General features: G+C 39.5%; 2 protein-coding genes and 1 pseudogene across 4 annotated transcripts in view; all 3 read left to right on the top strand.

The window, feature by feature from the left end:
• Window positions 1–9,285, top strand: part of LOC120571323 (major histocompatibility complex class I-related gene protein-like) — a 34,722-nt gene extending 25,437 nt beyond the window's left edge. The window contains exons 3-7 of one of the 2 annotated variants that reach the window (XM_039820208.1): window positions 1,974–2,252; window positions 6,664–6,681; window positions 7,298–7,405; window positions 7,833–7,850; window positions 8,468–9,285. In XM_039820208.1, the coding sequence (XP_039676142.1) occupies window positions 1,974–2,252; window positions 6,664–6,681; window positions 7,298–7,405; window positions 7,833–7,850; window positions 8,468–8,469 (425 nt within the window). In that variant the 3' untranslated portion in view covers window positions 8,470–9,285. The remainder of the gene's footprint in view (window positions 1–1,973; window positions 2,253–6,663; window positions 6,682–7,297; window positions 7,406–7,832; window positions 7,851–8,467) is intronic. The other variant, XM_039820207.1, reaches the window with a different exon arrangement.
• Window positions 9,286–11,899: 2,614 nt separating this feature from the next.
• On the top strand, window positions 11,900–15,477 carry LOC120571326. 2 transcript variants are annotated; one of them, XR_005641215.1, is made up of 6 exons: window positions 11,900–11,966; window positions 12,246–12,378; window positions 14,150–14,356; window positions 14,452–14,689; window positions 14,824–15,015; window positions 15,244–15,477. XR_005641215.1 is itself a non-coding variant. In XM_039820212.1 (5 exons), the coding sequence occupies exons 1-5, from the start codon at window positions 11,946–11,948 to the stop codon at window positions 14,825–14,827; spliced, it is 603 nt and encodes a 200-aa protein (XP_039676146.1). In that variant the 5' UTR covers window positions 11,906–11,945; the 3' UTR covers window positions 14,828–15,061. The 2 variants fall into 2 exon arrangements, 1 of the variants encoding a protein (XP_039676146.1); XM_039820212.1 differs by lacking the exon at window positions 15,244–15,477 and having other exon boundaries at window positions 11,906–11,966; window positions 14,824–15,061.
• Window positions 15,478–16,639: 1,162 nt separating this feature from the next.
• On the top strand, window positions 16,640–19,906 carry LOC120571315 (annotated as a pseudogene).
• Window positions 19,907–22,831: the final 2,925 nt, after the last annotated feature.

Raw genomic sequence — 22,831 nt, 5'->3', positions numbered from 1 at the left:
GGGTGTTTTCATTGTTTGGCTTCTGATCTTCTACAGATTGTAAACACGTCTCTGCTCTCAGGTATCTTTCCACAGGCCCTGAAAACTGCAGTCATCAAGCCACTCCTAAAAAAGAACAATCTAGACACGTCACTAATGAGCAACTATAGGCAGATATCAAACCTTCCATTTTTAAGTAAAATAGAAAAAGTGTTTTTTCAACAACTCAACCTTTTCTTATCGCTAAACAACAGTTTTGATGCCTTCCAGTCAGGTTTTCGACCACACCACAGCACCGAGACGGCTCTTGTTAAAGTCTTTAATGACATCCACTCAAACACAGATAGTGGCAAAATCTCAGTCTTACTTGATCTCAGTGCTGCATTTGATACGATAGACCATGACATATTGCTTGAACGATTGGAAAACTGGGTTGGTCTTTCTGGCTCAGTACTAAAGTGGTTTGAATCCTATTTAAAGAATAGGGACTACTTTGTGTCTATAGGTAATTATACATGTGAGCATACAAATATGGCGTGCGGAGTTCCCCAAGGCTCAGTTCTGGGGCCTCTTCTGTTCAACATCTACATGCTTCCACTGGCTCAGATTATGGAAAACAACAAAATAAGTTACCATAGTTATGCGGATGACACACAAATTTACATAACCTTATCGCCAGGGAACTATAGCCCAATACAACAATTAAATATGTGCATTCAACAGATCAATGATTGGATGTGCCAGAACTTTCTTAAATTAAATGAAGAAAAAACGGAGGTGGTTGTTTTTGGAGCAAAAGAGGAACGATTGAAAGTCAGCGCTCAGCTTCAAACGACAATGTTAAAAACAACAGACAAAGCCAGAAATCTTAGTGTAGTCATGGACTCAGACCTGAATTTTAAAAGCCACATTAACATAATTAAAAAATCAGCATATTATCACCTTAAAAATATATCAAGGGTTAAAGGACTTATGTCTCAGCAGGATCTGGAAAAACTTGTCCATCCTTTTATCTTCAGTAGACTTGACTACTGTAACTGTGTCTTTACAGGTCTCCCTAAAAAATCAATCAGACAGCTGCAGCTGATTCAGAACGCTGCTGCTCGAGTCCTCACTAAGACCAAGAAAGTGGATCACATCACTCCAGTTCTGAAGTCTCTACACTGGCTTCCAGTGCCTCAAAGAATTGATTTCAAAATAATTTTACTGGTTTATAAATCACTAAACGGTTTAGGGCCAAAATACATTTCTGATCTGCTACTTCATTATGACCCATCCAGACCTCTCGGGTCGTCTGGGACAGGTCTACTTCTTGTCCCCAGAGTCAGAACTAAACAGGGGGAAGCAGCGTTCAGTTTTTATGCTCCACATCTTTGGAAAAAACTCCCAGAAACCTGTAGGTCCGCTCCAACTCTCAGTTCTTTTAAATCTAAGCTAAAGACCTATCTTTTTGATGTTGCTTTTCTTTAAATAATCGATTTTATGAACTTTAATTTCTTATACTGCACTGTAACTTTTATTCTTATACTGCACTATCAATTTTATTCTTGTCTTTTAATGTTTTTAATTTGTTTATTAATGTTTTTAAATTGTTTTTAATTGTCTTCTAACTGCTCTTTAATGTTTTATGTAAAGCACTTTGAATTGCCCTGTTGCTGAAATGTGCTATATAAATAAAGCTTCCTTGCCTTGCCATGAAATTAAGAGTTTTTATAACACATGATGTTTGTGGTCAAACATCTGAGACAATGAGCTTTTAGATCAGGGGAAACCTGGCTGTTTCCCATCATGCACTGGAGTTTTGCAATCGGTGGAGAGCAACTAACTGACTCTAAAAACTGCAGCTGACCCCCTTTGTCCTGTTGTTGTAATCCAAGAAGTAAAAGTTGTGCAATAACGATGAGGCAGTGACACTGTCTATTATTAATAATATTTTTATTATTATTATTATTATTATTATTATGCATTATTAATAATTACAGTATGTCTCTCAGGTGTCCACATTCTCCAGAGGATGAATGGCTGTGAGTGGGACATTGAGACTGGAGAGGTCAGTGGTTTTGATCAGTATGGTTATGATGGAGAAGACTTGCTAGCATTCGACCTGAATACATCGACATGGATCGCTCTGAAACCACAGGCTGTCATCATCAAACAAAGATGGGATGCTGACAAATCTACAATAAAACATATTAAGATTCTCCTCACTCAGATTTGTCCTGAATGGCTGAAGATGTATTTGGACTACAGCAAGAGGTTTCTGCTGAGAAAAGGTAGAATCACATTTCCTGATGTAGTTTCATGAACACAACAATGTTCATACAGTCTGCTCAGACTGAACTGCCATTTTATTATCACTCCAATCAGTCTGACATCACCTTCTTTTTGGCTGTTTTCTGTGGTGGTAAGATTTGATCTAGCCCTCCTCAATCAGTAGAGACTGACAAGTTAGAGTGCTCTGACATCACTTTCTATCAATAGCCAATGATAGCCAGTGCACAGTTAGCATACGGTGAGTAAGTTTAACTGCATTAACAGGTGGTCTGTCAGTTGGTCTGTTTGTCCTTCAGCTTGTTACAGACTGACTGGATGGCTGTAAAATACTGAACATATATTCATGGTCCCCAGAGAATCAATTGTAAAAACTTTGAACCTCTGACTTTTCAGCTAACGCCATCATCAGGTGAAATCCTTCTGTTTATCCAGACATTTGATTTATGATCAAATACCTGCAAAACTAATGACATTCTCTCAGCCTCAGCTGTACTTTAGGTTTAGCACTAATGAGGAAATATTAGAATGCTAACATGCAGAACTGAGATTATAACCTGCCAAACATCAACATGCTGCTAAAATTAGCTCAAAGCGTCGCTGTACATTCAATTCAATTCAATTCAATTCAATTTTATTTATAGTATCAAATCATAACAAAAGTTATCTCGAGACACTTTCCAAAACCCCAACAATTACAGTAATTCCATCAAGAGCAAGCATTAGCAGTGGCTATCGCGACAGTGGCAAGGAAAAACTCCCTTTTAGGAAGAAACCTCGCCAGACCCAGACTCTTGGTAGGCGGTGTCTGACGGGCCGGTTGGGGGTGTGATGAACAGTGGCGTAATAGTCACATTAAAGGTCACAGTGACGTCGAAGGTTATCGTGGAAGTTCATGTCATAGCAGGGCACATCGTGTCATACTGAGTAGTGCAGTCCCCTATACCGGATCCAGACTACTCTGTGCATAGGAACATCACAGCAGGGCGTTATGAATGAAACGCGGGCGCTGCAGAGCATGGGTGGATGCAGCAGGATGCAGCAGGATGCAGCAGGATGCAGCAGGATGCGGACGGATTTGTAGAGAATCACAGAGCATAGCTCTGCGAAGAAGAAATATAAGGACTCCGGGAGTAAACTCCCCAGAGCTAGATTAGTAACAAGCAATTCTGGGACAGGATGCATACAGAAGTAACAAGTAGAGAAGAGAGAGCAGCTCAGTGTGTCATAGGAAGGAAACAGCAACCCCTGCAGTCTAGAATTGTAATAGCATAACTAACTTACGAGGAGAAGCAGGTGGGCCGGGTTAGGTGGACGCTGCAACTCCTCACTCCCTAACTATAAGCTTTGTCAAAGAGGAGGGTTTTCAGTTTACTCTTGAATGTGGCGACGGTGTCTCCCCTCGAACCCAGACTGGAAGCTGGTTCCACAGAAGCGGTGCCTGATAGCTGAAGGCCCTGGCCCCCAGTCTACTTCCAGAGACTCTAGGAACCACGAGTAGCCCCGCATTCCGGGAGCGCCGCCCCCAGCGCGGACGATAAGGTACTAAGAGCTCTTCTAGGTGTGATGGTGCTTGACCATTTAGAACTTTGTAAGTCAGGAGGAGGATTTTAAATTCGATCCTAGACTTCACAGGAAGCCAATGCAGAGAAGCTAATACAGGAGTAATATGATCTCTTCTCTTAGTTCTTGTCAGAACACGTGCTGCAGCATTCTGGATCAGCTGGAGAGCCTTAAGGGACTTATTTGGACAACCTGATAATAAGGAATTGCAGTAATCTAGTCTAGAAGTAACGAATGCATGGACTAGTTTTTCAGCATCATTCTGAGACAGGATATTCCTGATTTTGGCAATGTTACGAAGATGGAAAAAGGCTATTCTTGAGGTTTGTTTTAAATGGGCGTTGAAGGATATATCCTGATCAAAAATAACTCACAAATTTCTGCCCCCAATTTTCGCAGTGCTGGAGGCCGGGCAATACCATCCAGAGTAGCTATATCTTACAAGTTCGGCAGTGCATTGGTCCTATCACAATAACTTCCGTTTTGTCTGAGTTTAACATCAGGAAGTTGTGGGTCATCCAGGATTTTATATCCTCAACACACGTTTGAAGTCTTGCTAACTGACCACTTTCATCTGGCTTAATTGACAGATCTAATTGGGTATCGTCTGCGTAGCAGTGATAATTAATTGAGTGTTTCCTAATAATATGTCCTAGAAGACGCATATATAAGGAAAATAGAATTGGTCCAAGCACTGAGCTTGCGGAGGAACGCCATGGCTGACTTTGGCGTGCTTGGAGGGTTTATCGTTAATGTTAACAAATTGGGATCGCGCACGAGAAATAAGACTTAAACCATTTTAGTGCAGTTCCTTTAATTCCGACTAAGTGTTCTAATCTCTGTAACAGGATTGTATGATCAATAGTGTCAAAAGCAGCACTAAGATCTAGTAAAACAAGAATGGAGACAAGTCCTTTGTCTGCAGCTGTTAGAAGGTCGTTAGTAATTTTCACCAGTGCCGTCTCTGTGCTATGATTCTTTCTAAATCCTGATTGAAAATCATCAAATAAACTGTTGCTATGTAGAAAATCACATAACTGATTAGCAACCACCTTCTCAAGGATCTTGGATAGAAAGGGAAGGTTAGATATAGGTCTATAGTTTGCTAAGACCTCAGGATCCAGGGTCGGTTTTTTCAGAAGAGGTTTTATCACAGCTATTTTAAATGACTGCGGTACATAACCTGTTAATAAGGAAATATTGATCATATCTAGTAGTGAAGTGTTTACCACGGGTAACGCTTCTTTGAGTAGCCTCGTTGGGATGGGGTCCAAGAGACAGGTAGATGGCTTAGCTGAGGATATCTTTAACATTAATTGTTGAAGGTCTATAGGATAAAAGCAGTTTAAGTATATGTCCGGATTAGTCGTTCGTTCTAGCGGTCCTGTATTTAAAGATTAACTGTTAGAAGTTGAGGGCAAAAGGTGATTAATTTTATCTCTAATTGTTATAATTTTATCATTGAAGAAGCTCATGAAGTCATCACTACTCAGAGCTAGAGGAATAGATGGCTCAGTAGAGCTATGACTGTCTGTCAGCCTGGCTACAGTGCTGAAAAGAAACCTTGGGTTGTTCTTATTTTCTTCTATTAGTGAAGAGTAATAGTCTGATCTGGCCTTTCTTAGGGCCTTCCTATAGGTTTTGAGACTTTCTTGCCAATCCAGACGGGATTCTTCCACTTTGGTGGAGCGCCACTTACCCTCGAGGTTTCGCGATACTTGTTTCAATCCCGGAGTTTGTTCGTTATACCAAGGAGCTTTTTCCTTCGCTTCATCGTCTTCTTTTGAGAGGAGCGACAGAGCAGGCGTCCGTAGGGCAGTCGCGCAGCACCGTCCACAAATGCATCAACCCGAGGGACTGAGGGGTTAACATAGAGGTCCTCTGTTATTCTAAGGCACCGACATAGAGTCAAATGCTTTTGTTATATCTTCCTTAAATTTAGCTATAGCACTGTCAGATAGGCATCTAGTGTAGAAGCCATTATCTAGTTTAGTATGGTCAGGTAGCAAGAATTCAAAAGTAATTAAAAAATGATCTGATAATACCAAATTCTGCGGAAATATTCTTAAGTCCTCAATTTCAATACTTCAATTTTCCATATGCCAGCACAAGGTCGAGGGTGTGGTTAAAACAGTGCGTCGCCTTGTGCACAGTCTGACTGAAACCGATTGAATCCAGTAATGTGTTGAAAGCAGTAGTAAGGCTATTGCTGTCAACGTCCACATGGATATTAAAATCACCTACAATAAGTACTTTGTCTGATTTAAGGACTACACATGATAAAAACTCTGAGAATTCAGATAAAACTTCAGAATACGGACCTGGAGCTCGGCAACAACAAATATAATTCGCTGTTCTGATTTCCGTGTTGGATGTTGAAGATTAAGAACAAGACTTTCAAAAGAGTTATAATTCAGTTTGGGTTTAGGGTTAATTAACAGGCTTGAATCAAATATGGCTGCAACTCCCTCCTCTTACATCAGAACAAATACATTCCCTAATTTACCGACGTGCGTCTGTGGAGGGAAAAGTCCGCTGTGCGTCGGGTGCAAAATAGGAATGATACATGCGTCGGCGTACAAAGGCAATTGCGCTGAGTGCAAGATAGGGCCCTTAGTCTTGTTGGTTGATGTTTATTTACTTATTTATTTTACTTGGAAGAATTTTCACACCTTCTGTTACCAATTCCCCATTGTATATTTTTATTTTTCCGTTCTTTTCTTTCCTTTCACGTTTGACCTTTCTCTTCTCTCTGTCTCTCTCTCTCTCTCTCTCTCTCTCTCTCTCTCTCTCTGTCTTTCTCTCTGTCTCTCTCTCTCTCTCACATCGTCACCAAACTGGATGAGGTAGCGGCCTGCTGTCGAGAAGGTAAGACTGGAATAGGAAGTGACTGAAAGATGTGTTTAGTTTACTTCAGTTGTCCTGAAGTTCATGATTTATTGATTTGTCACCTTTCTGATGCTGTGTGTAAGACTACTGTTTGATATCTGTGGCCATACTACCACATACACACAAAAAAAACTGAACTACCAGTTAGCGGGCTAGCTCCCTCAGCCTTTATTTCAGAGACACATTTGTACAGTTGACTGCTGTCTTACGACTGATGCAAACTCTACCATTTCACAGAGCAGTTAACAGCTAACCAACAGCTTCCTCCATGTTTTACTCTGTTTCTGCAAGAGTCAGCACTATCATGATGGTTCGGCCAACAGGTACAAATATATGTCGCTCACCAAAGTGAGGCTCTAAACAAAAGTGTGTTTTTGTTGGATTAGCTTTTGTCTTTTGGTTTATTATGGAATAAGTTTTTTTAGTCATCATTTTTTAGTTTTAGTTTTTAAACCATGCACTCCACCTGTTGCAGGACAAACCAACATGTAATTGGTTCATAAGTAATGTGTGTACAGGTGTTAATAAATAGATAGATCTGTTCAATACTTCTTTGTCTAAATGGTTGTAAACATTGTTGTTTTTTGTTCAACAGGCAACTCTAACATGTTCATTCTCATCGCTGCTGGAGTGGCTGTTCTTGTTGTTCTTGCTGTCTACATCGCCGCTGCCACTGGATTCAATTTTTACAAAAATAAGAAAAGTGAGATACAAAAAAACTAAAAGATTTTCTATTTTTTATTTTAAGTTAAAAAGTTAAAACAAGCTATTGTAAAGCAACCAACAGAGACTGTAGCATGATGATGATGATGATGATGATGATGATAAATGTAATAGGTGAAGAGTAGAAGGGTAAAATATACTTATTTAACTTGAGTAGGAGAATTATTAATAGAGAGGATCAGATTCAGTGGGAAACGGTGACAAATGTTCATTATCATTTATGTTATAGCTTTAGTGCGTAACTTTTTTCATGTGCGATCACAGAAGGCTTGTATCATGTGGATGCGCCAACAGTGTTGTTGTCATTACTTAGAATTCCTCATGGGGGGGTTGGCAGAAACTACGCACTATAGCTTTAATTTCCAACTGCGACAACTGAAATGATTTGTCTTCTCTTCTTGTTTCAGCCAAACTCCCTCCACAATGTGAGTAGAACTTGTTTTTATTCTATTGTATCTGGTCTGACATGCTGTTACCAGGATGGGTTACTGCAAAACAGACTTGAGTAAAGACATGGAGATTATAAATTAGTAAATTATTTTCTCACTCAGGGATTAATCCGCTAACAGAAAGACCGAAAACAATGACTGTTTGACATGACCTGGAATTACTGTAGTTGGGAGTACTAAATAACATGTAGTACTAGAAATAATGAGGTATTTGTGTGACAGCAATAGCAGATTGAATTTTCTTGCATGGATTGTGGATTCGGTGGGAGATCAAAACAACTTCACTAAACTTTCCTCAAATAGAGAGAATTGGCGAAATATAAATGACCAATAAAATGAAATAAAAACTGAAAGGGGAAGTTTAAGTTTAATTTTATTTCATTCATATAGCACCCTAAAAGCAAACAAGTTTGCACCAAAGTGCTTCACAAAGACAAAAACATATGTATAGAAGCAGATATAAAAAGCTCTTGGGGTTGGACGCTGCTGGTTGCAAATGTCACATTCAAGTTGTTGAGTCAGCTCATTGATTGTGACAGATGGAGCATGTCTCTTGGTTCTAGATAAAACATCAGATGCTAAACCTGTTTCAGAGGCTGGAAATCCTGAACACCTTTTGGTGGATCTGCAGAGTTCATCTGAACGACCAGCCTCTGGACAGGCTGCATCATCCTCTGGTTATTAAAGGCAGCTCAGTAACAGTGGCTTTTTCCTTACAGCTCCTCACAACATCTCTACGCACTCTATGTCAACGAGCATAAACTTCTGATTTATAAACCCATCCTGCACACAGAGAGTTATTTCAAATGGGACGGTAAGCAGTAAATGCTGTGACGTGAACTATTCACATCTCCAGTTAAACAACACCTGAAATGATAAGCTTCCTACAACACACCTTTATATTAAAGCCCCTAAAAAACGTACTTTAGAAATCTTGAGTATAACTATAACATGAAATAGTCATGAAGCAACAAGCAACAAAAGAAAAATGTTTTAAATTTCTTCATTAAGAGTTGACAAAATGTTGAGTTTGTCGCCAGTGGAATTGAAAATCTTTATGGTGAAGTATATGTTTGTGTGTGTGTAATTAAAATTATTTCTGTATTATAGGTTTATATACTCAAACATTCAGTTCATATACTCACTGTATAACTATATAACTCTATTTGTACTCTATGTAGATATGCATATGGTTTGGGTCTTATAGATAAACTACTGTAACATGTATGGAACCATCCCAATGAAGTAGGGGTAAATAAAATGACAACTTGAGAGAAACATCCTGATTATTTAACTTAATTAAAAGAAAAATGTTGTGTAAATATTCTGATTTATATATTTTTTTAAAGTGTGGTTTTGGTCTTTAATAATCTCAGCCAACACTCAGCATGTCAGATGTGTTTGATATTCTCATATTTTGTATTTTGATTTTATTTTTATTATTGTCAAATAAAATTACTTTTACATTTAAAATGCATCAATTTCAGTTTTTTATTTCTGTTGTCAGAGTAAGTAAGTGTGAAAACGTCTGACTCAGATGTATAAGATTTTAAACTTTATTAGTCAAACTTCGGCAGAAGTCAGAAGCTGTTTTCTGGACTCCCTGTCTGATCTTTCAGTCCACTAAACCTTTGTTCCAACCCAGGTCTCTGGAGGGGAAAGGAAGCAGCACAGAGGCTCTTAGAGTCTGACAGTAGACGTATTTATTACAGAAGCAACAACTAAATGAAAGTGAACTCGTAAAAGAAGCAAGCTACATGTTGTGTTACATGATCCAATGTGTTTTGGACTTTAGCAGCAGACAAGCCCAAACAAAGAGCTTTAGTGGAAGCAGGCAGGAACAGGTAACAGAGACTCATGAAACCGTTTACACAGAATCAGAACATGTCTAAAATCTCTTTTGGTCAGAGTGAAGTCCTCTCCAGATGTTGTTACCTCAGCAAGACTTATAAGATCATCACTGTATCCAGAAACATTTAAATATGATTTATGAATTTACACCTGACCATTTTAAGGTATCTTGTTACTTTCTGACGGGTCCTATCACTTAAGATCTTAATGTTCGGTAAAACAAGTTTTGTTAATGCATATTTATGATGCAAAATAGTTTCAAATATTGATGTGACAGGAACTTTGTAAGAGTTCTGGATCCTCTTTTAATCTTAGCTGGAAAGAGACAGTAAGAAATACAAAGAAACCTGGATTTAGTGTTCATTTTATTCAATATTTGCTTTCATATTGTATGCAGTATGATTGGTCTTTTCAGTCAAAATTATAATCAATGCATTAGTGCTTTGTCCACCAAACTGGACAAAGCAAGGTGCGAACTACAGGGGAGCTAGGGGGAGTTCGGCTCCCCTTAATAAGATAATAAGACATAGGCTCCCCTGAAAACATGATTTGTGAAATTTTGGGGGGGTCTCTAAAAATATTGACATTGTCACTTTGACGTGAAATTTCAGTTTTGTGTAATGTGATTATCGTGGATTAAAATGTGTAAAATTGCAAATCATTCTTTAATGCATGACGGCGATTTAAACCTAATTCACTTCAATAAAGATAACTATACTATACTATATACTATACTATACATGCTATTCTCGTCATGAGCATCAAGGCGTGGCGGCGCTGCGGTGCAAATTCAACTTATGTTTAGTACATATTAACTCAAAGATTCGTAGAAAAAATATAAACGTTGGAGGCTATCAATCGGTGTGCAAAGTCCTTGAAATCCCTTCTGCAGTTAGCATCATATAGCCATGGCAAAAAGAAAACAAGGCAGTTTAATTAATTTAGGTTTTTACTAAGAAATTGTGTAGCGATTATATTACACACACCAAAAAAAAGGGCTCCCTGAAGATATAGTTCGACCACTGATTAATAGGAACATTTCACGTGTCTGCCTGTCTGATTTTAAAATGTTGCTCTTTAACATTAAGCCACTAAAGCACTGAGCCTGTTTGGATATTCTTACCTCTGCTGAAGTGGTAAATCCCTAACGATCATGATGACGAGACAGCAGCGCCGACATTAAATGCTGACTGGGATGAATCCACATTTTAAATGGGATATAGGCCTATTTTGAGAGTAAAATCTAAATCTGCAACATATAACCACTAACATTTCTCTTTCTTTAGTAGGACATTTTTTTTCCCTGAAGTAGAAGTACACGGTAAGTCAGTATAGCCTACAATGGAGTTGCATAAGTGCCTAGGGGTCCTTCTGTAAGTAAGTAGACTACTATGCTGAATACAAATGAGCTATTATTCCTCGCTTTTAAAAGGTGTTATGTTTGGCAATGATACTCAGGAAACATGACGATGCCAAACATTTTTATTTATTCTTCAGGTTTTCATTTCTTAAGGGGATGAGGACACGCGCTCTCCCTCACAGATGTTGCCTGGCTCTGACTCATGAAAAAACACAAGTAGAATAAAATACACTGCATAAAGCTACCGTGTACATGTAGGTCTAAGAGATTACAATAAACCTGTATATTAGCCTACTATTAGGACTATAGCATACATATGTCAATGATGTATACATTAAATAATTTGATTTACCACGGCAACACTGTAGACCGCATAGTGATCTCTTTTCATTCCGCATTCTTTCTACAGCCTTTAATACCAGTTTTCAGGCTGCCAAATAGTACACACATTGGTGCAAATGAACCGGAGAAATCAGGGTTTCAATCTCCACCTCTGAAAAGTGGAGGGGGTATGGCTGCAGCCTGGAGCGTCCCATGTCATGCCGTCCCGTCTCATGCAGTCCCGTCTGCGATATTACGAATCCCACTATGGCCACGCCAAGACCCGCCCTTCAATAGCATTCACACACTACAATTGGCCAGGCATCCATGCTTACATGTACAGGTCCTATCCCCTGATCAATCCCCTAACCTTAACCACTCGAGGAAAAATGCCTAACCCCAACCAATCGAGCTGCTTCGTAGGGCGGGTCTTGGCATGGCCATCGTGGGCTTCGTAATTTTGCGTCCCGTCTCATGCCAAGGCTGTCCAACGGTAAGTTCAGAGGGTCAACAATACGAAATCGCGAATTATTTTCCAGATGGAGTCACCGGAGTCACAGGTAAGTTCGTGACCACATGTGTTGCAATCAATTGAAAAACGTTTAAACTGTTAAAGTAACAATTTTAGCCATAAATATAGTTTGCTGATTTCTGGATGTTATTGTTGTCTCCCTGATGTTAACGTACATTTGATAAAAACTGCATCAGCGTTGGTTGACATTTGTTAGCGATTATTAGCTAACGTTAGAGCAATTTATGGTTGCAGACTTTGATGGTTTTTTTCTGTGATTTTCCTTAAGTAAACATCAGTGTCTTTAAAAAAAAATAACACACCGCAGGTGACACGATGCACGGTGTGCTGTACCGACCATCATTGTCCCCTTTGCCCCACTTCAATATACAAGCCCCGGTGTAGGGCAAAGGTTTGGCAGCACATGGAGGTGCATGTAAAGAATGCCATTCAACATGAAGGTTAATTCCCTCCATCAGCTTTGTGCTATGCCATTATCATTTGTTTGTTTGTAACTACTGCTACTTAGTAAGCTTACAGTGCCTTGCAAAAGTATTTGGCCCCCTTGAACGTTTCGACCTTTTGCCACATTTCAGGCCTCAAACATAAAGATATAAAACTGTAATTTTTTGTGAAGAATCAACAACAAGTGGGTCCCAATTATGAAGTGTAACGAAATTCATTGGCTATTTCAAACTTTTTTAACAAATAAAAAACTGAAAAAGTGGGCGTGCAAAATTATTCAGCCCTTTACTTTCAGTGCAGCAAACTCTCTCCAGAAGTTCAGTGAGGATCTCTGAATGATCCAATGTTGACCTAAATGACTAATGATGATAAATAGAATCCAGCTGTGTGTAATCAAGTCTCCGTATAAATGCACCTGCTCTGTGATAGTCTCAGAGGTCCGTGTAAAGCGCAGAGAGCATCATGAAGAACAAGGAACACACCAGGCAGGTCCGAGATACTGTTGTGGAGAAGTTTAAAGCCGGATTGGATACAAAAGATTTCCCAAGCTTTAAACATCCCAAGGAGCACTGTGCAAGCGATAATATTGAAATGGAAGGAGTATCAGACCACTACAAATCTACGAAGACCTGGCCGTCCCTCTAAACTTTCAGCTCATACAATGAGAAGACGATCAGAGACGCAGCCAAGAGGCCCATGATCACTCTGGATGAACTGCAGAGATCTACAGCTGAGGTGGGAGACTCTGTCCATAGGACAACAATCAGGTCGATATGGCACAAATCTGGCCTTTATGGAAGAGTGGCAAGAAGAAAGCCATTTCTTAAAGATATCCATAAAAAGTGTTGTTTAAAGTTTGCCAAAAGCCACCTGGGAGACACACCAAACATGTGGAAGAAGGTGCTGTGGTCAGATGAAACCAAAATCGAACTTTTTGGCAACAATGCAAAAAACGCGTTATGTTTGGCGTAAAAAGCAACACAGCTCATCACCCTGAACACACCATCCCCACTGTCAAACATGGTGGTGGCAGCATCATGGTTTGGGCCTGCTTTTCTTCAGCAGGGACAGGGAAGATGGTTAAAATTGATGGGAAGATGGATGGAGCCAAATACAGGACCATTCTGGAAGAAAACCTGATGGAGTCTGCAAAGAACCTGAGACTGGGACGGAGATTTGTCTTCCAACAAGACAATGATCCAAAACATAAAGCAAAATCTACAATGGAATGGTTCACAAATAAACATATCCAGGTGTTAGAATGTCCAAGTCCAGACCTGAATCAAATCGAGAATCTGTGGAAAGAAGTGAAAACTGCTGTTCACAAACGCTCTCCATCCAACCTCACTGAGCTCGAGCTGTTTTGCAAGGAGGAAAGGGCAAAAATGTCAGTCTCTCGATGTGCAAAACTGATAGAGACATACCCAAGCGACTTACAGCTGTAATCGCAGCATAAGGTGGCGCTACAAAGTATTAACTTAAGGGGGCAGAATAATTTTGACCGCAATATTTCAGTTTTTTATTTGTTTAAAAGGTTTGAAATATCCAATAAATTTCGTTCCACTTCATGATTGTGTCCCACTTGTTGTTGATTCTTCACACAAAATTACAGTTTTATATCTTTATGTTTGAGGCCTGAAATGTGGCAAAAGGTCGAAAAGTTCAAGGGGGCCGAATACTTTCGCAAGGCACTGTACTAATAGTAACTTTACATACTAGTTGCTTTATTTTATAGGGTAAGCACGTAATGCTTCTGTCCCTTCATAGATTTCTTCATAACAAAATGCCACCAGGCCTGCAGGAGTGGAAGCAGTGATCACTTTCACTGCCCTTTCTGCCTCAAGACCACAATAAAAAGGCAGGCTATACTGAGGCATTTGCAGATCTGTAGGCCACCTCTCCATGACGCTCAGTTGGACACTGAGGCAGACTGCAGAGAGATGGGCATCAATTCCCAGACAGAGGAGTGCAAAGGTCTGAAATCACTCTTCATTTTCTGTGGAGCTGCCTTGGCTGTGTTCAGTTAATGCTGTTAGTTGACTGTCAGTTTGATTGTCAATTTTCTGCAGTGGGGTCTGTGAACCTACCTCATCTCAGCACCGACAAACTGCCTGTACTGGTGAGTATATGTGTGTCTGTTTGTAAAGAAAACTGTGTGTGTGTGTGTGTGTGTGTGTGTGTGTGTGTCAGGTACATGCTAGTGAAATACAAGGACAAAGAGACCCAGCAGAGAGACAAGAAGGCAAGAAGGAGGGAGAGAGACCCTCCTTGTCATTCAGTCCTAACCTGGACAACCCTCCCTGCAGAGTAAGCCGTGCAAAGTTGCCAAATACTTTGTCCTTTTTTTTCAGCAACATATCTTTAACAGCTATTTAAACTACATTTGTCCAAACTAATGAACTTGCTAAACTCTTTTTCTAACATTTCATTCTGATTAACAGGTAACAGGAAGAATCCTTTTACTGTCCATCCCAGCTATCATTTTTGGGCACCTTGGATTGGGCGAGGCACACAAAGGTCCAACACTGTGCTAAACACAGTTTTTAAAAGCTCAAGGTCCAAGAAACTCAGCAGAGGCAGATGACATCAATATTACTGAAGACAGACTCTCAAATGAATTGATGAATTTGAAGGTATCCTCCACATAGTTTGTATCACCCTTTATTTTGTTCTTTTCACAAAGGACTCTCATGGAATCTTTGTCTGTTATAGGCCTACAAACTGCAGGACAGTTGAATGGAAGCAAATTGGCTTTGATGCAGTTGAATAGACACAACAATGGGCCTAAATGTTAGTGGGGATAATATAACACATTGTCAACCCACGTTTACTGTATTTATTCTTTCCCTCGACCTACACAGCTGGACGCAGTGCGCTCTGTAAGGAATGTGGTGTCGACTCTTGCGGTTCTAAGATAGATAGAAGACAGCTTACGTTGGAAGAGGAAGGCGGGGTGAGCTGCGGCCGGGGGATATATTCTGAGGACCCCCACCCTGGATTCTGCAGCCATTTCTGCCAACTAATGGCAGGATTTCCTGAGGAGGGATAACAAGGATCTGCACACAGAAGAATACAAAAATAAACATGTTACACTCTTTCCAAGCCTGCTTTTTATTTTTATATTCTATATTGTTTTCACACTTCACTGGGACAGACATGGCTGCAAATACAACTGCTTATCAGCAAGGCGAGAGGGCATGAGAGACGGGAGGCTCCAGGTTGCAGCCAGAATACATTTTTTTGTTTGACTATAATCTGCATTTATTTTATAGACGGAAATATGTTTTAAAGTATTTTATTCATCAGTATGATAGTCTGCATTTATCTTGTAGACATATTTTTTAAAGTATTTTTAATTATTTTATTCATTTGTATGATTGCCGTTACTGTTTAGTTAAAAAGACACCAAATATATAAAGTATTTTATTCATTAGCATGATAGTCTGCATTTTTCTCACTGTTTAGTTAAAAAACACCAAATATATTTTGAAGTATTTTATTCACGAGCTTTTACTTTGAAAATTAGAAGTTCGGGGAAGCTTTTACTTAGAAAAGTAAGATATATATTTTTTTAAAGTAGGCCTATTTTATTAAAGTATTTTATTCCGGACGGCACCAGGCGGGATGGCATGAGACTGGGACGCGAGCTTTTATTTTGAAAAGAGGTCGGGGATGGCACCAGGCGGGACGGCATAAGACGGGACGGCATGCATTGGAAGCCCTCCGGGCTGCAGGGCTGCAGCCATACAGTATTGGAAAAGTGCCGCTTTTTAGCCGGATTACGTCTCGCCATATGGCACTTCTGTTGTAAATTGTAGGGGCGAGGACTCAAAACCCAGAATATATTGGGGTGGTGAAATTTAAATGACGATCGTTTCCAGCTGCTGCATTTATCAATGTACGACCATTCTTACGCTGTGATTGGTGTGATACGAACGTTTAATGAATCACACGTGAAGCCTGTTATATCTGCGCTGGTTTCTACGTTAGGTTGATAACTGAGGGCCACTCTGTCTACTTAAATTAGCCTATTATTTCCTAAATTATTATTTGGTATCAGAGGCAAAAGTTCTCAGACTTATGGTTGTTTTTCTCGTGTGCATCGCCACGTGTATCAGTTATTCTCCTCTCTTCTTATCCCCCTAATGTGCAGATGACAGCGTTTAACTGTAAAACTTTAGAGCTGTCAAACTGAATGAAAAATGTTCTGGAGCCCCAGTGACGTGTAACACCCGCCCAACTCTCATCAGACCAGAGACCCTCCCTTCTCGGAGAAAAAACACAGAATACAGAACAGAACCAGCTCGGTCCTCAGACACGTCTTTATCAAAACAAGATGAAAAAGTTCCTGTTGTTGCTTCTCTTCTGTCACGTCTCATCTCCAGGTAAGATCACATTTTAAATCTTTACTTTACTTTGAACTCAGCTCTGTGTTTAGTTTCTGTGGAGCTCTGGAACACAGCTGGAGATTAGTTTCACTTTAACTTCACCTCGAGACTATCATGTTTTAGATGAACTGAATCATATTAATTAGGCCATTATATGTATTATAAATAATGATATGCGTCTATTTACACTGAATCTATAAAACTTGTTGGTCCTGCAGTGAAACACTTACTGAAGTTTTTCTTCGCTGGATCTTCTGGAGTCCCAAACTTCCCAGACCTTGTGGGTGCTGTAGTGGTGGATGGACTTCTGATTGGTTACTTCGACAGCAACAAAAAGATACTAGAACCAAGACAGGACTGGGTGAAAACATTTTTAGAAGACAATCCTCAGCATCGGGAAATGGCCACTGAACAGTGTTTTGAGGTTCTGCCTAACTACTTCAAAGCCTGGATGAATGACATGACGCAGAGCTTCAACCAAACTGGAGGTAATATTTCACTATTTACTGCTAAACTGTTGTACATCTCAGTTGTATATTAAAGTGACCCAAACTCATTTCCACTTTGAGATAATGAAATTCAAAACATCAATACATAGTCAAAATATCTTCACATAAACAGGAAGAGGAAAAGCAGTAATACAAGACATCCTTTATTTCCTTCATTGACCTGTCAGATAATGACATGGGGTCTAACATCTGTCTGTATAATTCTTAAAATATTAAATAACTAAGATTTGATACTGTCTGGAATATTTGGAATTAACTTTACCAGCCTGTCTAGGCTTAAAGTTTTCATCATGTAAAGAATAAATATTCTGTTAACAAAGAAAACTTTCACCGCACAAAATCAGATTAATAAATTCAAAGTCTTTATTAGTAATTAATTATCAAATAAGATTTTTTTTTATAACACGTAATGTTTGTGGTCAAACATCTGAGACAATGAGCTTTTAGATCAGGGGAAACCCGACTGTTTCCCATCATGCACTGGAGTTTTGTAGTCGGTGGAGAGCAACTAACTGAATCTAAAAACTGCAGCTGACCCACTTTGTCCTGTTGTTGTAATCCAGGAAGTAAAAAAAGTGCAATAACGATGAGGCAGTGACACTGTCTATTATTATTATGATTATGATTATGATTATTATTATTATTATTATTATTATTATTATTATTAGTAGTAGTAGTAGTAGTAGTAGTAGTAGTATTATGCATTATTATAATTCCAGTCTCTGTCTCTCAGGTGTCCACATTCTCCAGAGGATGAGTGGCTCTGAGTGGGACGATGAGACTGGAGAGGTCATTGGTTTTTTGCTGTTTGGTTATGATGGAGAAGACTTCCTAGCATTGGACCTGAAGACATCAACATGGATCGCTCTGAAACCAGAAGCTGTCATCATCAAACAAAGATGGGATGCGGACAAATCTAGAATAAAATACAATGAGATTCTCCTCACTCAGATGTATCCTGAATGGCTGAAGATGTATGTGGACTACGGCAAGAGCTCTCTGCTGAGAAAAGGTAGAATCACATTTCCTGATGTAGTTTCATGAACACAACAATGTTCATACAGTCTGCTCAGCGCTAATGAGGATTAGAATGCTAACATGCAGAACTGAGATTATAACCTGCCAAACATCAACATGCTGCTAAAATTAGCTCAAAGCGTCGCTGTCCATCAGAACAACCTCAGAGCTGCTAGCATGGCTTTAAACTCTTAGTCTTGTTGTTTGATGTTTATTTACTTCTTTATTTTACTTGGAAGAATTTTCACACCTTCTGTTACCGGCATTCAATTTTTTTTTTTTTTTTTATCTCACGCTCTTTCACCTCCTTCTCTCTCTCTCTCTCTCTCTCTCTCTCTCTCTCTCTCTCTCTCTCTCTCTCTCTACTCTCTTTTCTCTGCAGATCTTCCCTCAGTGTCTCTCCTCCAGAAGTCTCCCTCCTCTCCAGTCAGCTGCCACGCTTACAGGTTTCTACCCTGACAGAGCCATGATGTTCTGGAGGAAAGATGGAGAGGAGCTTCATGAGGACGTGGACCTCGGAGAGATCCTCCCCAACCACGATGGATCCTTCCAGATGAGTGTTGACCTGGACCTTTCATCAGTCCCAGCTGAAGACTGGAGGAGGTACGACTGTGTGTTTCAGTTCTCTGGTGTGGAGGACGACATCATCACCAACCTGGACAAAGTAGAGATCAGGACCAACAGAGGTGAGAATGCATTTAGAAATTACAACTTTTTTTTTTATGATGAATGCTCTCATTGTTTGGCTTTCTTGTCAGTTTTACCTTTGTCATCTGTACCAATCTGGTGATTTGTCATTCTTGTTGAAGATAAGATCAGTCTTAAACTGATGTATCTTCCTTTTCCAGGATCACTGGTCAGATCATGTGACCCTGACAGGGACATCAAATATATATACATAAACCTAAACCTAACCCATGTGGTACCATTTAAATACAGCATATTTCTGCACATTTCTGTATTCACCACCTGTATGTGTGATGAACAAATGGATGGATGTACTTCTGTTCTAACCTCCTTTTTTTTTTTGCCAAGCAGAGGAGCCCAGTAACATGACCATCCCGATTACTTCTGCACTGGTTGTTGTTGTGATTGCTGCTGTTTTCATTGCTACTATTGGATTTGCCGTTTCCAAAAAGAAGAAAGGTGAGAGACTCAAAGGAGCTGATGCTCTTGTCCAGACTGTAACACTGAAGCAACATTTATTTTAGACGGATCTTTATTGTTATTGTGCTCAAAGTACATTTGAAATCTGTTTGTAGCAGATCTTCAGCAGTGTTCATAAATGTTAAATAAACAGGATGAGAACAAATGTAATTGTGACAAGTGAAATAATTTATTTTATTTTCATTTCAGCCAATCGCCTTCCACCTGGTAAGTAGAACTTGTTTTTATTGTATCTGATCTGAACCTTGCTGTAGATTAAAAAGGCGTTTTAATGATAATTGTGTAAGTGAAGTTTTTAGAGAGCTAAGGTCAGTGCAGGATAAGAAGACCAACTAAGTGTGTTTCTGACCTTCCAGCTCCTGTCAACAGCATTGAGCTCTCGGAGAAACTGAATCCAGAAACATGATTGGCTAACACACCACCCTGCACACTGTGTGTGTGTGTGTGTGTGTGTGTCTGTGTGTGTGTCTTGTGGGACAACACAACAGTAGATGCTGTGATGTGAAGTATTAACACCTTTAGTTAAACAAGCTGCCTTAACCCTTATATTGTATTAGGGTCAAATTGACCCGTTTTCAAGTTCAGATGTGTAAAAATTCCATTCACTTGTTTTGACTGGAACAAGGCTTCATGATATTCTCAGACATGGCTATTCTAAAACAACCAAAGTTGTTGTGAGAATTTTGGTGAATTGAAATGTCTCTTAAAATAGAGTAACATAGGCCTATGTGGTGTTACGGGTCAAATATGACCCGGCAGAGATTATTCAGTTCGTGAAATGGTCACGTAATTTAATCTATTGATTCATGTACACAGACTTGTTAATCGCGTTTTTTTTGTGATGGTCAGCACGTTTTTTAAACTAATGTACTGTATTTCAATGGAAAGCATCTCAGTTGGGCTGCAGCAGAGAAGCTGTACAGCTTTGCCATTATTGATATGTTTAGCCCTATAACAGCTGTTTTAATCAACATTTATTCACGAGATCTTATTGTGGTTTCTATGTATTTCTTTTAATGTTATTATTACGGTCTTATTGCCAGGGAAGCTGCATTGCTTTGTTGTTTATTGATATATTTTAAAACTATAACGCAAGCAACATTTATTTAGATGTTATCATGGTATTGTTGCGTTTTCTTGAGTTTTGAGAAAGGAGAGTCTTGGTCCAATGAAGATTTAATAAAAAAATTTATAACTAAATGACATGACAGAACAGGATTTTACGCTGCTGTGGGCTGAAATAGCTGCCTCTCCTAATGGATCCACATCGATTCAGTCCCTAACGACCCTTTGCTTGTTAACGATATTCTCCTGGACATGCGGGCGGTTCCACTTCCCCACGTGGATGAAAACCATTCCCATTGGTCCTTCGATGGCACGGTGGCATGTTGGGCGCATCTCAATGGTTTTCTTCGTTGCCCACATATGGAGGGCATACCTCTAACATAATGCGTGTTTGATGTTACTCTCGGACATAGAGCAAAGATTTTCGCATGAGGATGTAATGCTGTGTTCGAGACACAATGTTTAGCCCGTAAGATACGACTTCAAGTCACAACTCACGACTTGGTAGCGTTCCAGGCAAAGTCACGACAAACACTTCTAGCTAGCGTTAGCTAGCGGCTATCTAACGTTGACATTAGCTAGCGCTAGCTGATACTAGCGATTTCTAGTCGGCGACATATTTTGGGCTTCATTTAATAAACATAACCTTACACAATTGTATGTGTATTGTTTTGATAATAATGTGCGGAATTACTTTACGTTGTCTATTTATGTCTATTTATTTATTTATATTTCTCACCGTTAATCACCGGCGTCTGTACAGCATCAACAGGGGTTGCCATTGTTGTTTATGTGTGTGTGACATCAACAACTGTATCTGTGAGTACAACGATCTGGTATGAGTTCACAGGTAGGAAGTTACGGGTTTGACTGCCGTTCCAGGGCACTTTCACGGGTAGAAGATTGTGAAAGCACGGGTTACGGGTTGCCTGGAACGCAGCATAACTTTTCAAGCTACAGGAATTAATTTTTTCTAATCTAGTCGGCACGACAGCAGGTTGGCTCCAAGATGGAGAGACAAAAGGTTTCTTCCTCCGCTAGGCTATGCTAAGTGACAGACATGATCTAATGATCTTGAGAAACTTAGGAATCAGTATGAAACAGAAAGATATTAATTAGGTCCAACAGTATTGATGCCATCCTTTTGCAGAACCCAGCTGTAGCGTACATTGTGAATATATAAAAACATGAAATTACATTGATATCAAAGATCAGCAGTGTTTTTACTTTTTTAAACTTAACAGTAGGTCTATTTATTTCTTTATTTTAATAATATTATTTCGGTCTTATTACCGGTGAAATATTACAGTATGCTGTAAGCAGGGTTCAAAGTTAACCTTTTCGTCCACCAGCCAAATGGCTAGTGAATATTCACTTTTTATCAGCCACTTAATAGATTACCATTGTTTTTTGGCTGGTTAATGAAGCAAATCTACTAGCCAATTGGATATTTTACCAGCATTTGACTGGTAAATGGTGCTAATTTTGAACCCTGGCTGTAAGACAGAACACTACAATATGAGCCGAGCTGGGTGCATTCAAAGCCCATATCCCACAATGCAATGCGGGCATTCATATCAGAGAATCGGACAGCGATCAGCGGGTCTTTAACGACAGTATCACTTCAATGTACATATTTAATCAGTGGTTTTGTCACCAGTTTTGTTTTGGTTTTGTCTATCGTTGTATTTGAGGATTTAAACAATAAACATAACAATAATAATAAAATACAGTTTCATGTTTTTGTCTCATGTACTGTTTGCTCGGCCGGGCGGCGACAATCTGAAAGGGAATGAAGCCGATTCACGGCCGACAGCAGAAACACAGGAGTCGAACAAGTCCCCCACCCACCCCAGAAGAACTACAAGTACACTAGCTTTGTAACAGGTTCTGGGGCGCATCTCTAGTGGGAGTTATAGTTTTAAAATATATTGGTATATTTTTCATAAGTAGAAGTTGACGTTGTATAATTTTAGATACACCCTGTCACACACATCATCAGATTTTAGAAATTGAATCATTAAATAGGTGAAAATAGCTTATTACCATATTTGACAGTGCTTACAGTGGGTTTGGTGACCATATCTACATGACAGCTGAGGTCCAGAGCTTTCTAGAACAGCTGGTCCTATGTGTGGAGCACCTTCTAATGCTAAATGACAAGGCTTCAAACATGTACTGGGTTCAAGGTTCAGAGGTCAATATTTCAAAGCAGGAGTGATGTATCCTCTTCAGACTGACATATGTTACTCTCCAGGTTGAGACCTTTCCAAAGATGTGTTTGCTATAGTCCTACGACAACG

Source organism: Perca fluviatilis, chromosome 13, assembly GCF_010015445.1.
Source record: "Perca fluviatilis chromosome 13, GENO_Pfluv_1.0, whole genome shotgun sequence".
Taxonomy (NCBI): Eukaryota; Metazoa; Chordata; class Actinopteri; order Perciformes; family Percidae; genus Perca; species Perca fluviatilis.
Note: the sequence above shows the minus strand (reverse complement) of the source record. Positions and strands in the feature narration are given on the sequence as shown.